Source organism: Podarcis vaucheri (assembly GCF_965113315.1).
Source record: "Podarcis vaucheri genome assembly, chromosome: 6".
In the NCBI taxonomy this organism is placed as follows: domain Eukaryota; kingdom Metazoa; phylum Chordata; class Lepidosauria; order Squamata; family Lacertidae; genus Podarcis; species Podarcis vaucheri.
In genome coordinates, this window is record NC_138764.1 from 88,516,449 (window position 1) to 88,532,652 (window position 16,204).

A 16,204-nucleotide genomic window follows, 5' to 3' on the forward strand; every position below is an offset into this window, starting at 1 on the left:
CCACGAGTTCTCCATTTCTAGTCTGAACAAACTATGGTTTACTGTGAACCTGAGCACAACTCAAGTAGCACCTGCCCCACTCCCGCCTGTGTTGAACCAGAAGGAGACACCAAACAGAGAGCAAGCTCAGCAGTAGGCATGAATCTGCGCTCATAGTTTGTTTCTCCCCAGACAAACATGAGACGAAGCCAATACCAAGCCAACCCTTGGGTTTCATTTCCATCCGGCAAAGCAAATCAAGACACATGCAAATTCATCCTTGTGCACCAACACGCTTCCCATTCACAGCAATCATAGCTTGCCATTAAGTGTGAACAGGCCAGTGAGAAAAACAGATTCAGAACAGTTGGAGATTACACAGGATGTATCTATGCTACATATTTCAAGCAAGTCACTTCCTCTCCCCAGGAGCCCCAAAGAACTGTAGTTCCATTAAGGGTGTAAGAGACTTCTAATGGATCTTATCACTTTCATCAAGGTAGAATATTCAGATTTCAGAATCTGAATATCCAGGAGAGATAAACCGATACAGAAGTTTGTAGTGCAAACTATTCACTGCTGTATCCCCATACAGACCGCTGCCCTGGTACAAGGCATACACAACAAACAGGGCTGTGTTTTTATTACAAGCTTTCAACACTCAGAGAGACTTCTCAGGTACTTGGATGGTGTGATGAGTTCTTAATGTGCTTGGAATATGCTGTTCTCCTTCCTTTTAATATCAGCACCCAGTGCTGCATTGTGCAAGCAGGAGAACTGCCGGTTATCTCTGGGTGAGACATGAAGACACACTTCGTAGAAGCGCCAAGATCAAGGGTTACGGGATATAATTATGAGTTTGTGCTGTTCCAGATAGACCAAAGCATCATAAGAACTTCCTGCTTAGATTATGGCAAAGCCACATTTATTTCTACTGGATGAGACCCGATGGAGGTGGGGGAAGAAGGGCAGCATTGGAAAAGAAAGGATAAGAGACCCCTATTCTTGCAGAAACACAACAGCAGCACGCTCACACAGACTTTGGAAAGTTGCACACTTGCTTTTCTCATGCTGCCAAAATACTAGCCCAGGGCCTGAGGGAAGACAGGTCAGGGTAATTGCAATAGCCCAGGGCACAGAGCAAGGCAGAGAGGGTAGTTGCATTAGCAGCAGGCATAGCAATAAAACCACAATCACAGAACGTTGAATCATAGAACAATGCAAAGAAGCATTTCAGTCAGGTGCTTGAGGTTACTTTGTGCTTGCCCCTCCCTGGGTCAACAAGATGACAGCAGAAGTGCAACCTAACCAACCTCAATAAATCTCTCTCTCATTCTACACGGCTTAGGTCCGAGCTATCTGAAAGACTGTATTCCCTCCATATGTTGTTGAGTTTCAATTCTGATCAGCCCCAGCCTGCATGGCCAGTGGTCAGGGATGATGAAAACTGTACTTCAGAAACAAATGGAGGGCACCATATTGGCTGCTCTTCATATAATTCTAGAATTGTAAAGCTGGAAGGGACCATGAAGGGTCATCTGGTCCAACCCCCTGCAATGTAGGAATCTCAACTCAAGCATCCATGACAGGTGGCCACCCAACCTCTGCTTGGAAACTTCCAACGAAGGAGATTCCAGCACCTTCTCAGGGAGTCCGTTCCAATGATGCAAGCTAACACCTGACCTGATGATCTTTTTAGAGAACTGATGAGAAAGCCCATATGAACAGGGCCTTGCAGAGCCAGGTAGAGGCCCAGGCCAGGTAGATAATGTGCCCCCCCCCCATTTTTTTACTATGGGGATAACTGAAGCCTTAAAAATAAGTAAGTCTATAAATAATAAATAAATAAGTAAGTATATAAATCTATTTATAAGTAGACAAATTTGACTATTAATTATAATTAAATTATAATTATAATTAAAACTTCTCCATCTTCTTAGGTAAAGGTAAAGGGACCCATGACCATTGGGTCCAGTTGTGACCGACTCTGGGGTTGCAGCGCTCATCTCGCTTTATTGGCCGAGGGAGCCGGCATACAGCTTCCAGGTCATGTGGCCAGCATGACTAAGCCGCTTCTGGCGAACCAGAGCAGCGCACGGAAATGCTGTTTACCTTCCCGCTGGAGTGGTACCTATTTATCTACTTGCACTTTGATGTGCTTTCGAACTGCTAGGTTGGCAGGAACAGGGACCGAGCAACGGGAGCTCACCCCATCACAGGGATTCAAACCGCGACCTTCTGATCGGCAAACCCTAGGCCCTGTGGTTTAACCCACAGCACCACCCGCGTCTCTTCTCCGTCTTCTTATTCTACTCTTTAAAAAGATGTACACTTGTGAGAAAGCCACTATTGCTCATAAGCCACTATTTCTTTAAAAAACATGGTTTCCACTAAATTTTATCCTCATTGAGCTATATGTAAGTAATATTCCTGGCCTAGTCAACAAAATTTTAAACAAATGGCCACATCTTCATCAATATTTCATCATTTTCAAAAATAAAATAAAATAGTGATAACAAAGCCAACACACTTATCTTTAAGGTACGTGTGGTTTTAATTTTTGGCAAACAAAATTTCAAACAAAAACACACTAACTTTTAACAGCATGAAAAACATGGTCCACCATCACGTTCGCAGCACGCTGGCTGCTGGAGCCTTGGTCGCCTCCACCCACTCGGTGCCTGTTCCATGCTCCTCTGCGGAGCCGATAGCAGGACCCGCCCTGGACGCCATGGAAGCTTTTCTTTTGCGCTGCCAGCCATGGCCCCCTTTGCGCCTCCGCATTCACCCCAGTGCATCCCCTGCGATTGTGAATATGCTGACCGAAGCAGCCTTTGGAATTGGAGGCCCAGGCCAAGTGGCCCATATGCCCCCCCCCCTTGTCTGGGCCTGCATATGAATGCACCCCAACATGGTTAAAATGTTATGGGCTAAAGAAAGCAAGAAAATCTTAAAACGTGTGGGACTGAGCTCTGCCAACGGCACAAAAGCCAAGTCTATCGCTTCTTCATTGAATCTGGGGATGACTCATCTTCACTGGCAAAGTGCAAGACTCGCATGTTTTCTCACAGTGTTTGCACAGTGCATCTCAATTAACCTCTCAACACAGAGTGAGGGGGGGTCAGCAAATAAAGGAACATTTTAAACACATTTCCAAAAGCTCTGCTGGAGAGGGATCAGGAATTCCGCTCAATGAGACTCTACCCATCTCCAGCACTCTCACTGCCAGCAAACAAGGAGTGTTGCAACAGTTCTTTCAGAGAGTTTGAAAGCTCCAAGTGGACTGTCATTTCAGAGAACAGCGCATTTCAGGAAGAATCAAATTCAGAGCTTTGACAAGCGGGAAGCTGGTTTCAAAACAACGTGACTAAGGTGAGTCCCTCACTCGGTTTGATTGGCTCACAGTAAGTCATCACAAAAGAGAGGTTCACTGCATGTTGGATAACTTGCAGGTGTGTTGACAGGTGGCAGCTGTGTGAACCTGCATGCAAGCTTGTCAGAAGTACAGTTCTGGGCAGATGACTGGACCGCTTCCTGCCACTAGTTCCTACTCAGCAATTCAAACTCGATTGACAAGAAGATCTGCCAGTTTACTCTGATGCCATACACCCCTCAAAGTGCCATGTCATTGTGTCATTGATGGATCCAGTGCTGGAGTCCCTCAGTCCTACATCAAATATTCATGTTCATTGCATCCCAGTCTTAAATACAGGCTCTCCAGTCCGTTCTTTGATCACTAAGCACCAGAATTTCAAGATTCAGATGTATCATACCAAAGTTGCCACACAGAAGAAATAAAATGTTGAGGAAAGGCAAGGAAGTGAAGCTATGGCTGGTTCAAAGAAGCTAACCTTTGGGCCTTCAGCAAACAGTTATGAAATTTGCTTCAGGAGCTTTAGGGAGAAACATGAAGCAGGCAGCTGCCTTTGCTAGCAAGAGTCAACACGTGCCGTTACCTTGATTTCAAACTTCTCATGGAGGTTGGGTATGAAAACTTTTTCCTCCTCATCCCAAGTTTGACTGTCGTCCGTCAGAATTCGGCCTTTCAGTTTCCACTTTTGGCGCCCCAGCCGTACAAACACCTAAAAAACAAAACCCAAGGTTTTGGAGGAGCATGTATTTTGACTTAATTTGTGGGATCTCAAAAGATTGATAAGAAGAGCCTGCTAGATCAGGCCGAAGGCTGAGGGTCACTTAGTCCAACCCCTGGACTAATGCAGGAATCTTTTGCCCAACGTGTGGCTCAAACCCCCAACCCTGAGATTAAGAGCCTCGTGCTCTACCAACTGAGCTATCCAAGTCACATAAACGCATGCATACCTTTAAACATATAATCCAAGTTTCATCAAACCATCATGAATTAGGTAAGCACACAGGAGGCAATTCCCAGCCATGTGAACTGCTGAACAAGAAACCATTTTAACTATTAAAATATGCAAATATGCTATGAGTTGGTATGCTTTCTCTTTCTTCTATCCAACCAGAGGCAACAACCTAATTCAGTATTCTGGAGGCTCAATCCATCTCCACAGCATCCTAGATTTCTTTTTATATGGACATAGGAAGCTACTCTGTACCAACTCAAATGAGGGGTTGTCTAGATCAGTCTTCCATGCACCATAAATAGGGGGGCATGTGCAGTGGCGTAGCGTGGGTTGTCAGCACCCGGGGCAAGGCAAGTAATTTGCGCCCCCTAACCCATGGATTTGCACCCCCTAACCCCCAGATGTTGCGCCGGGTGCGGCCGGCCCCCCTGCACCACCCACGCTACACCACTGGGCATGTGGCCCCTCCAGATGTTGCTCAACTCCCAGCTCCCATCATCCTCCATCTGCACAGCTAATGGTCAGGGAGCCCAGCAAGACCTGGAGAGTTGCAGGATCCCATTGCTTATCTTCACCAATGGACCGAATCTCTCCAGGATGTCAGACTGGAGTTGACAGCCTTACTTGGGGATGCTAAGGATGGAACGTGGAGTTGTTTGCGAACAAAGCATGTGCCTTACTATGTAGGTAAGGGCTGTAGCAGAAGCTCCACAGGTTCAATCCCTGGTATCTCCAGGTAGGACTGGGAGAGATGCTTGTCTGAATCACAGGAAGACCAGTGCCAATCAGTGTAGACAATACTGAATTCGATGGACCAATGGTCTGGCTTCCTGCCACTGAGCTGAAGCCCTTCTGCCACCTTCAAGCAACTTCTTGCAATCGGACCGCTAAATACTATACCTCATACTGGTCCCCTGGGCAGAGACGTGCATATCCGACTAACCCTGGAAAGAAGCACAGAAGGAATTTCATCAACTCAGAGAACAGAAGCCGTTAACGTAAATTGTTAGAGATCTCAAAACAGTTCTGGTTACCGTCCCTTCAAGTAAATGCCACAAGGAAGATTTACGGGTGAGCAAATCTCTTGGGATGGGGAGGTGGTGGCAAGGTTTGTTTTTAAATAAACCATATCCAGCAGATAATTGCTACGGATGTAAATAACTCCAGAGCACAGACCAGACTTGCTTATACGGGACAACCTCTTGAGAGAACAAATGAGGGTCAGAAAACAGCACTACAGAGAGAGCTGCATATATGTTCAAATGACATTTTATTTTAAATGAAAAGCAGCCACTGCAAGCTGCAATGAAGACAAGAAGAAGAGTCTTTAGGGAGTATGTTCTTAACCCTTCTACTGCCATCCCTTTTCCTTTGCCAAAATCATACCCTCTTCTAAAAGAACTGGCTGCTTTTCATTTTTTTAAATAGTCAGCAAGAAGTTACATGCATCTCTCTGTAGCATGTCGTCTTCAGCTACTCACTTTCAACTGGTCCTTTACACAAAAGAAGGATAAGGATACAAGGGTGCTTTGAACACTCTAAAGCACTGGTAACCAGCTAACCATCAAAGCCACCCATTTCAAACCACATGAGCAAATAAATATGTTTCACTTGACATCATGGTGCCCTCAAGTGATTGGCAGGTGGGCAGTGCAAATCATGGAAGTTGGAGGACCAAAGTATTCAGCCTACCAGCCAGAAACTGTTTCCCATCTCTGCTCTAAACCACTGTATATGATTATTACATGGTAGCAATTTACTATTAGAACCACCAAAAGTGGGTTGGCTTCTTGATTCTGAAGATGTCTGATGCTATTCAGTTACTGGCAGAAGACTCAATGGAAGTTTCATAAGAACCTGCCTCATCCCAAACTCCTTGGCAACATCTATAGTGAAAAACTAATGGCTGGTTTGAGAATCACACCGGTTTATTCTCAAGGGGGCAGTAGTAGAAAAGAGAAGCGATGCAACAATTCTGTTCTTGAATCCAGGATTTGTTCTTCATGCCCAGTGATGCCAAACCCCTAAGTAAAAAGTTCAGTTTACCTTTCATCTTCAGGTGAAACTCTCCCAAATGCACTTCGAGGGTACCCTCTATCAGACACATATCCTGAAAGAAAGAAAATGCACTGAGCACAAGTTAGCATTTCAGAGTGATGGTCAAACATTTGCGCTAGGCACCAATTAGCACAAGCGCAACAGGATCTCCCCCATTCTCTCCCCTCCTGTAACCCACTGTCCCTCAGTTTTCTCTGGGTGGTTGGAAGAATTGTTGCACTGATGAAATGGTCTCCTGAATGCCCCGTTAAATGCAACCCAAAATGACCAACATGCATTGGTTTCTTTCTGCCTGTTAAGTTACTTGTTGGACTCATCCCAGCATAGACATGGATGGAAAAGGCAAGAGCTGGCAGATTTACAACCTACAAAGAAAATCTTTCCTGGAAGTAGTTAAGCAAGTTCATTACCATTTCATATACCGCAATGCAAGCCATGCAAAAAGGAATTGTGAAAAATAAATAAAATCCCTGGACATTTAAAAGGGGGTGGAATCTTCTTCAGGTAAGCTTGCAACTCCTTTATTATGGTTCCCCAGAAATGTTTCCTGTGTTTCATCTGCTTACAACAGACAGAATTTGGAAGAGAGTCCTAAATTCAGCTAAGAGGAGATTCACACCACAGATTCAAATTTTTAATGGTAATTATGTCTCCCCCCGAGGACCTTGCAAGCTGCAGTTCCACAGAGAGGGAGACTAGGGATCTCTGACAGAATTCTTAGCCTGTTTACCAAAATGCAGCTCCCACGATTTTGTGGGGAAGCCATGAAAATTAGACTGGTAGAAAAGAAACATACATTAGTACACCTTTATATTGTCCTCGGCAAAATTAATACTGATCACATTGCAAACTCGCCAGCATCAAGCCGATAAGAGTGATGTAATCACACATTTCAGAGCATCCTCATTAGGTGGCACAGAATATAAATGTACTAAGTGCTCTCCAGACAGATTTTACAAGGGTGACATTCAAGAACAGTCAATGTCAACGTTAAAATAAAACACAAAAAAACCCTGTGGATTACGAAGAACTGATAGATACAAAAGTAATTGTACCTCTGTGCATTCTTGAAGGTTTTTATAAAGTTCCACCAGGCTCTCTCTTGATGCTTTTGTGGACGGAGACATGGAAAAGGCATCTTTCATATTTGAAGCACCATCTCGCAGCCTGCACTGGATGCTATAAGCTTCATATAATTCATCTACCTTTTTAAAAAAGAGGGGGAAGAAAGGTAAAAAGATTGCAATTCATTCCAACAACTACAACAAATCCCATTGATTTCAGTAATGCTTGACGCCTTACGGTTATCATGCTTTTGAATGCAAAAAGTCCAAGTCTCTGGTCTACCCAGATAAAGCAGTGAATGTCGCCTGCTTGAAACCTTACAGAACCACTGCCAGCCAGAACAGGTTCTTATGTTCCCAGAGCTCATATATGGAAATATTGCAAGTAAAAACATTCTTATAAACATTCTTATAAAACCAATTGTTTTATAAGAATGGAGTTTTTCTTCAAAAGTTTACAATCCAAGGTACTCTCTGAATTGCAGTGTTCAGCATGCGCTCTCTTCAACAAAAACCAATGGGAGCTGAAAGTATTGTCTTTGACTTGATCATACTCAGTGAAATCAAGTAGGAAAAGTCAAGATCGGGTCTTGTTGAATACTTGAGGCTGATGGGTGTCCAATAACAATTGCAGGGGGTGCACAGGTTAGTCACCCTTCATCCACTCCAGTGCTTCCCAAACTTGGGTTTCCAGCTGTTTTTGGACTACAACTCCCATCATCCCTAGCTAGCAGGACCAGTGGTCAGGGATGATGGGAACTGTAATCCAGAAACAGCTGGAGACCCAAGTTTGGGAAACACTGGTCTACTCCATCAGTGTTACTAAGGTTTCAGGCAGAGACCCTACCCAAGGTCTTTAAAGCTGGAAATGGTACGGATTGAACCTGAGGCATGATGAATGTTTTGCAACTGAGCTGGGACACTTCTGCAATCTAACTACCCGCTTTCTTGTGGCAGAAGAAATCTGCAAAGGCCTTGGCTCATGCTATTCATTGGGAGAACACCAAAGTCCAAGGTTCAGTCCATCTTGCCAGGCACAGAGCAGCCTTCACCAAACTCCAGTGTTTTGGGCTACAACTCCCATCAACCCTAGAAAGCACGCCAAGCTGGATAGACAGGAGCCATATTCCAGAGACACCTGGTTGGCAAGGCAGATGTGGAGCACAGGACAATGTGGGAACCGGCCTTTGATCCCACAAAAATCCTGGGAGGTTGGTTGACTGAGGAGAGGGCAATTTGCCTAAAGAAACCTGGCCTACTGTCCACATTCAAATCCAACTCAGGCACCCACAAACAAAGCCTGTTTTCAGAGCTGTGGCAATAAGGAGGGATTAATCTGACATGTAACAGGATGCTATACCCGCTGTAAAATTTGAGTGCATATGGCAGTAATGAAAATGCTTATGCCAAAGAGGAACAACTGTACCACTGTAATGTGCAACCTTAAAGCACAGTTTGCTCTAATTTTAAGGCCAATAAAATCCATAAACCCTTAATGAAGGCATACCCCTCATTCAAGCCAACAAAAGCACCAATGGGTAATTCTGCACAAAATATTTTAAAATCCTTTATTTGGCTTTCTAAAGTAGTCAGACAAAGGGGGGTCTGCTGAGCACCATTTAAACCTACCGGGTCCTGTCTCTAAGAGTTAAGGGCATTTGATTCCTTTCGATGTCAGGCACAATCCTGCTCATGACACGCAACAATTCTTTGCATGACAGATAAACTTGGCATGATGCCATGCTGCTGCTTTTGTGCCTCTTTACAAGAATATTTAGTCTTGGCACCACCAAGTGGAAGCCATCAAAGTGCTGCAAAGTGCAATAGCCAACACAGTTATTGAAAGAGACCTTTTCTTCCTCAGATTACTTCATCAGAGTCAATGCAGCGAGTATATCCAAAAGACAACGAAATGTTTACATGAAATCAGAGCAAGTCAAACCCAGATCTCGACAGAAAAGGTTTCTGCTGTTAACTGAATAGTGGAGGAGGAAGAAGAAGAGGAGTTTGGATTTGATATCCCGCTTTATCACTACCCGAAGGAGTCTCAGAGCGGCTAACATTCTCTCCTTTCCCTTCCTCCCAGTGGAGGATGATATACTTTTAACATTTATTCTTGGCTGACTATAATAGGACGGGAGCAATCTCTTGGTCTTGAATTAGACTAGTCCTCATGAACTAGTCACGAACCCAGCAAAATAGAGAGAGGAATATATATATTTCTGTGGTTTGGGGATCTCCTGGCACAAGAGCAATAGGGCGCCTTCTTTTAGCTGTCATGCAGCTAATAATGGCTCCTTCCTTCCCTTCTCTCCAACCTCAAGCAGTTTTGCTTTCTTCCAAATATGCTGGCAGGGCATACAAACTGGTTCTACAGGCTAAACCTGGGCTGCGCTCAGTAATCACTCTGCATGGAGGCACCGCAAAAGAAAAAAGAAAAGAAAAAAGGTCTCCTCCTTTTGCAAAGAGAGCTATTGTGGCTTTAGAAAGCACCTAATGTGATTTGCCTTCAAACAGACTATGGCAAAAAGTATTTTTTTCCTGCCCTACATTTGTTTATATCATGGCATTCACCTTGCAGACAGAGAATATAAGCCCTTACCTTGCTTATATGAAATTCCAGTTTCCTGATATACCTTTCGACGGAGCGGATTTGCTTTTAAGGGAGGGACAAAAAGACGTGCAAGAGGTTATTTATACATCACCAAACACTGCACTGCTGGGAAAGAATTAAACTCGTTACCATGAGACATTGCCTAAACATGTGTTGTTGTTTTAAGAAGACTACGATGAACCAGTATTGGCATACCAATGAGGACTAGCTGCATCCAAATTTTCGGTCACTACCACTGTCCTCTGTACCAAGCGAGGTTTTATTTTAATTTTTTTAAATCTTTGTCACCTTTCCACCACATAGCCGATCGACTCAGCCTGACAACTAAAGCAACACCGCTTAAAAACTGAAGTGCCAAAGAGAGATAGAAAAAGCTGCAGGTTCTTTCTTCAGAAAGAAACTGAAGGAAAATGTTCCCACTTAGACTGGTTGTAGGGTAGGGCCCCATTCACTTCAATGGACTGGCCTCCAGTGTGTAGAAGAAATGAAAGATTCTGAAATAATCAGAATTGTACAGTTGGAAGAGGACGCGGGTGGCGCTGTGGTCTAAACCACAGAGCCTGGGGCTTGCCGATCAGAAGGTGGCAGTTCAAATTCCCATGTCAGAGTGAGCTCCCGTTGCTCAGTCCCTACTCCTGCCAACCTAGCAGTTCAAAAGCACGTCAAAGTGCAAGTAGATAAATAGGTACCATTCTGGTGGGAAAGTAAACGGCGTTTCCGTGCGCTGCTCTGGTTCGCCAGACCACATGACCCGGAAGCTGTACGCCAGCTCCCTCGGTCAATAAAGCGAGATGAGTGCCGCAACCCCAGAGTCGGCCACGACTGGACCTAATGGTCAGGGGTCCCTTTACCTTTACCTTTACAGTTGGAGTCTAGTCCAACCCCCTGCAATGCAGGAATATGCAGCTGTCCCACACGGGGATCAATCCTGCAAACTTGGCATTATCAGCACCACACTCTAAGCCACTGAGCTATAAACAAAGTTAATGAAGCAGTAGCATCAGTGTTCAAAATTCCCATTGTTCTAGGCGCATTTTGCAACAGGGAATTTCATTAGTGCAAGCCGTTTCTGAGCTCTGGGCACAGTACTGAGCCTAAGATTTCAGATTAAAAGTGCAGAGTGGAAGGAAAGGAGGGCCTTTTTCTGCCTCCCCACTTCCAGCTACTCTCTGAAGACTGGAGAAGAGACCCTCTTAAGAATTTTAGGAGGGTGGGCAGGGGAAGGACTAGACCATGTGAAAAATGAACATAATATTTTAGCTGCAGTTCATTCATTTTCAGCTTTGTATTCTTGTTATTAAAAAAGCACCTAGCCATTTCGTTGTTACGCCCATAACCTAGGTTTAAGGTGCCATTTAGCTCCTCGCTTTCATATTTCAGTTTCTAACACTGAGTAGCATTGACAATTACTAAAAGATGAAGCATAACAGCTATAAAAGCTTAGCAAAGCAACTAATTTTTTTTATAACAGAATTCGGGGGGGGGGAATACTTTGGGAAAGATGGATTTTTAAAGCCTGCTAAAAAATCCATAGCGTATAGACATACTCTCCCACAGTTTGACTTTACCCTCAATGGCACATTCTTCCATTGCTCTCCAGACAGACAGATGCCAACAAACATCTAGGCATGCACATTGCACACTTCAGAGAAGAGAGAGCTCCACTGTCTGAGAGCCACCACAAAGAAGGCCCTGTCAGATCAGAATTACTGACCCCTGCATACAGAAGTTGGTACTTTAGATGCAGGCTTGTGGGATCTCCTTTGCATTCTTGCTCATGCTCCAAGGAGCACCAATCAGAATCTCTCACTCGCCAAGGCCCAGTCATCATGCCACTAGAGTTCTCCAATGTTCATAAGCATTCAAGCAAATATTTGGGGGTAGTCAGGGAGAGTAAGGTCCGTCAATGGTTTTAAATATGGCTCTTTGACCTTGTGCTGCTTGCAGTGCACACATGCTCAGTCACCTTAAGCCAATTTTCATAATCATTAATAATATTTTTATGCTACTAAATATGCAAAAATCCGTAAATAGCTTACATCAAACACAATAAGCTTGATTTTAAAAAAAACAAAGAAAAGTAAAACAGACTCCATCAACACATTTCTTACCTTATCCAAATCATAGTAGAAAGCCTGAAAGAGAAAGGTGCTAAATTTTAGCATACAGATTACTACTATATTACTATATATATTGGGGGGGGGGGTGTTAGGGGAAAAAAGATGCTGGTACTCACCATGAAGTTGTTACAGTAACTGCCACACTTTTAACATTTTGGGGAGGATAGTTGTTGCTGGTACTGTAAACCTTTGAGTACCCCCAGAAAAAAGTTCTGGTTTTATTGTTTCAATATATTGTTTTTATGTAGAAGTCTGCTCCTCCTCCTTGTGTTCCAGAGTTCTCAGCATCTTAATTGCAAGAGGGTGTTTTTTCGCTTTTATTAGCTGTGTGGTCCAGGTGGGCTTGAATGAAAGCTTTCACCGCCACAGCAGTGAGAAACCTCTGGCCTCCATCCCAAGAGCCACATGGTCTGGAAGATGTCCACAAAGAACCCATTTTTTGCAGCCTGTCTGAGCTCAGTGGGTCCTTTGAAGGGAGCAAGGAGACGTTCTTCTGTCCAAAGGGCTGTACTGCTTTTTTTTTTTTTTTTTGAAGGCAGGGTTGTTGCAGCTCTACAAGCTATTTTTACTAGTAAGGTAAAGGTAAAGGGACCCCTGACAGTTAAGTCCAGTCGCAACCGTAAAGCTCATCTTGCTTTACAGGCCGAGGGAGCCGGCATTTGTCTGCTCCACATACAGTTTTTCTGGGCCATGTGGCCAGCATGACCAAGCCGCTTCTGGCGCAACAGAACACTGACACCAGAGCAGCGCACAGAAACACAGTTTACCTTCCCGCCGGAGTGGTACCTATTTATCTACTTGCACTTTGACGTGCTTTCGAACTGCTAAGTTGACAGGAGCTGGGACCAAGCAATGGGAGTTCACCCCGTCGCTGGGATTCAAACCGCCGACCTTTTGATTGGAAGCCCAAGGCTCAGTGGTTTAGACCACAGCGCCAGCAGGAGATAAAAAGGCTGGGCTCTGCAGAAATATATTTTGTCCTTCCTATGATTTAGGACTAAATTGGAGTGGGGCAACAGAAGATCCTTTCTGTTTAGATGTCGGTTTGGCCTGGTCATGTATAAAGCATGAAGTTAAGGCTTAATGTTTGGAACAAGTGGTGCATACAGCTCTGTGCCACCACAGATGCCAAGACCGAGTCCTATAAACATATGGCAGACCACAGGTTCCCTACTCTTTGTTTACAGTGTCTACCAACAAATTATTGAAGTTAGAAAGAGAGAACAACTTACCAGCCGTGAGTTTCTTCTTGTATCTTTGTGGCATTCTGAGAGGTAATCTAGCTCAGCCTGATGCATTTCCAGATATTCACTACAGGAAGAGAAGAATCAGATGTGATTATTATAAAGGTAAAGGTAAAGGGACCCCTGAGCATTAGGTCCAGTCGTGGACGACTCTGGGGTTGAGGCGCTCATCTCGCTTTATTGGTCGAGGGAGCCGGCGTACAGCTTCCAGGTCATGTGGCCAGCATGACTAAGCCGCTTCTGGCGAACCAGAGCAGCGCACGGAAACGCCGTTTACCTTCCCGTTGGAGCGGTACCTATTTATCTACTTGCATTTGATGTGCTTTCAATCTGCTAGGTTGGCAGGAGCTAGGACCAAGCAACGGGAGCTCACCCTGTCACGGGGATTCGAACCACCAGCCTTCTTATTGGCAAGTCCTAGGCTCTGTGGTTTAACCCACAGCACCACCCACTATGCATAAATCAGAGGGGAATGTTTTAGGGAAGTGGGAGATATGCAGGAGAGTATTGGGCATGGGAAGGTTACATCTTCACACACATGTATATACTTGCCCCCCCCCCAAAGCAAAACATTAGGATCAGCTTAGAACAGATGTTTATAGAGTGAATTAAACATGCAAAATAATAATAATAATAAACTAAGCTTTTTTAAAAAAAGACCTTCAACCAGCTGTATTGCAACATTTTCAGCTTTTAATTAGAAATGCCAATAATCCTGGAATGAAGTGTTCTAATTGAATTGGCTAGCCTGAAGTAGGAACCCTTTCAAAGAAAAGGAGGAAAGTATCCAGTCTCTGCTTAATTACTCTCCTCATTCTCCGATTCAAGCACATCTTCAAAGGAGGTTGATTGGTGGTTACTTTAACAGGTATTAATCACCTGATATCATTATGACATCCAGGTGATTGACAGGTGGGTAGTCTGGCCCACCTGTAAAAGTAGGCCTAGGAAGGATGGGGAGGGATCCAGATCCACTTCACCCACCACTGGAAAGATCCAGTTCCCCAGCCTTACTCTATGATAATCTATCTATCAACTATTTATCTATGTATCTATCTGTCTATCTATCGTTAACATGAAAGCCTCATTATTGCTTCATTCATTTGCCAAAGCAAGGAGGGTTCCCTGCCACTCAACAGATGCTGTCATTGCAATGCTGAATAAAGCCCTAGAACTTCACTCTCCCATTTTACCCCTCTTCTGCACCACTGCTCCCTGCTATTTTGGAGAGTCCGTGGAAATCAAGGGTATGAAATGGAGAATGCCTGTTGCCACTGAACAATTACCCTTCAGGGTTCTGGCCTCTTAGCTCCTGCTGGGTCCAGTGGGACGCGCACACCCCCAACACACAAAGAGTAGAAGTAATAGTTACAGACTCAAAACTCCATGTTAGCTCCCAGGGGGCAAAAACCTCCTAGGCTCACATTCCTCTAACTTTGTGAGTTAATTCAGACCAGACATGAATAACTCAATTTTCTCCTCTTGTATTTAAAAAAGGATGCAGTCAGTGCTTCTTTACAAGATGCAGAACCTAAACAGGTCAATGTGTTTATGTTAAGTAGCCTGTGCCTTTTCCAAGTTACTTTTGGGGGCATTTTCCCCTCCCTCTAACCATTGCAAAGACAGTCCCACCCATCCACCCGAGACACATTGTTCCTCCAGAATCCAGCCATTTGATCATCTGCCAGTTAACACAAGAACAGTGGTCTCCAAAGCTAGTTTAAATATTTCTGCACTCCAACCTCTAAAACGCGGCAGTGCAGTAAACTTATTGGAGCGAAAGGTTCGCTTGCTCTTATTTCACAAATTCCCAAGCCAAGCAAAGATAACACAAAACAAGTAGCTACCTGCTTCAAAGGAAATTTATTAACCAAGAAAGACATTCAGGAGCTGAACAGCTAGCTATTTATTTATGATTGCTAGCGATTTTGGCATATATATATATATATATATATATATATATATATATGGGGGGTGTCAGCGTTTGTCAAATTAAAAGTATAAGGAATGGATCAGGGCAGCGCTACCTTTAATTATAACACAACAATCCTTTCCCTCAATGGATATTGGTGGCAAGAAGTTGGTAGAGCATGAGGCTCTTAATCTCAAGGTTGTGAGTTCAAGCCCCACGTTGGGCAAAAGATTCCTGCGTTGCAATGAGTTGGACCAGAAGACCATCGTAGTCCTTTCCAACTCTAAAATTCTATGATTCTACCTTGTTGACTACTATCCGTTGGGCATTCTCCACATGGCTGAGTAATAATAATAATAATAAATGATAAATTTTTATTTATACTCCGCCCTCCCTGGCCAGAGCCAGTCAGGCTCAGGGCGGCTAACACCAATAAAATTACAGTAAAACATAATGTGGGGGGACAAACAAACAAACAAAAACCAGTTTATTAAAATACGGGTTAAAATACAATTTAAATGGCCATGTGTACATTTTCTTGGTTCCACTGAACTCCCCAAGGTTCTTTCTTACCAGTAAGCAGGAACACCTCAAGGTGAGATGACTGCAAAAGCCTGTAAGTGGGACTGCTTTGAAGGGTGGCTTAGAAACTGCAGCTGGTGCAGAATCCTGACCGCTGACCAGAGCAAGACAGTCTGACCATATAGCAGCCATCATGGCATGACTGTACTGGCTGCAAATTAGTTTCCAGGGCCAGTTCAAAATCTTGGATTTGATCTATAAAGTCTTCCACAGGACCACAATACCAACTCTACTAGTCTATGAAGCTATTGTATGACCGTCTCTCCCCTCATGGTTCAAACTGGACCTTGCACTTGTCATCTGAGG

The 16,204-nt window shown here is 44.1% G+C and overlaps 1 protein-coding gene across 3 annotated transcripts in view; it reads right to left on the bottom strand.

Annotated features, from left to right (window-relative positions):
* Positions 1 to 16,204, bottom strand: part of RIPOR3 (RIPOR family member 3) — a 102,399-nt gene that overhangs the window by 31,527 nt on the left and 54,668 nt on the right. For all 3 annotated transcript variants that reach the window (XM_082225885.1, XM_082225884.1, XM_082225886.1), the window contains exons 4-10: positions 13,393 to 13,471; positions 12,152 to 12,175; positions 10,029 to 10,082; positions 7,418 to 7,567; positions 6,351 to 6,414; positions 5,205 to 5,248; positions 3,936 to 4,061 (exon numbers count right to left, since the gene is read on the bottom strand). In XM_082225885.1, the coding sequence (XP_082082011.1) occupies positions 3,936 to 4,061; positions 5,205 to 5,248; positions 6,351 to 6,414; positions 7,418 to 7,567; positions 10,029 to 10,082; positions 12,152 to 12,175; positions 13,393 to 13,471 (541 nt within the window). The remainder of the gene's footprint in view (positions 1 to 3,935; positions 4,062 to 5,204; positions 5,249 to 6,350; positions 6,415 to 7,417; positions 7,568 to 10,028; positions 10,083 to 12,151; positions 12,176 to 13,392; positions 13,472 to 16,204) is intronic.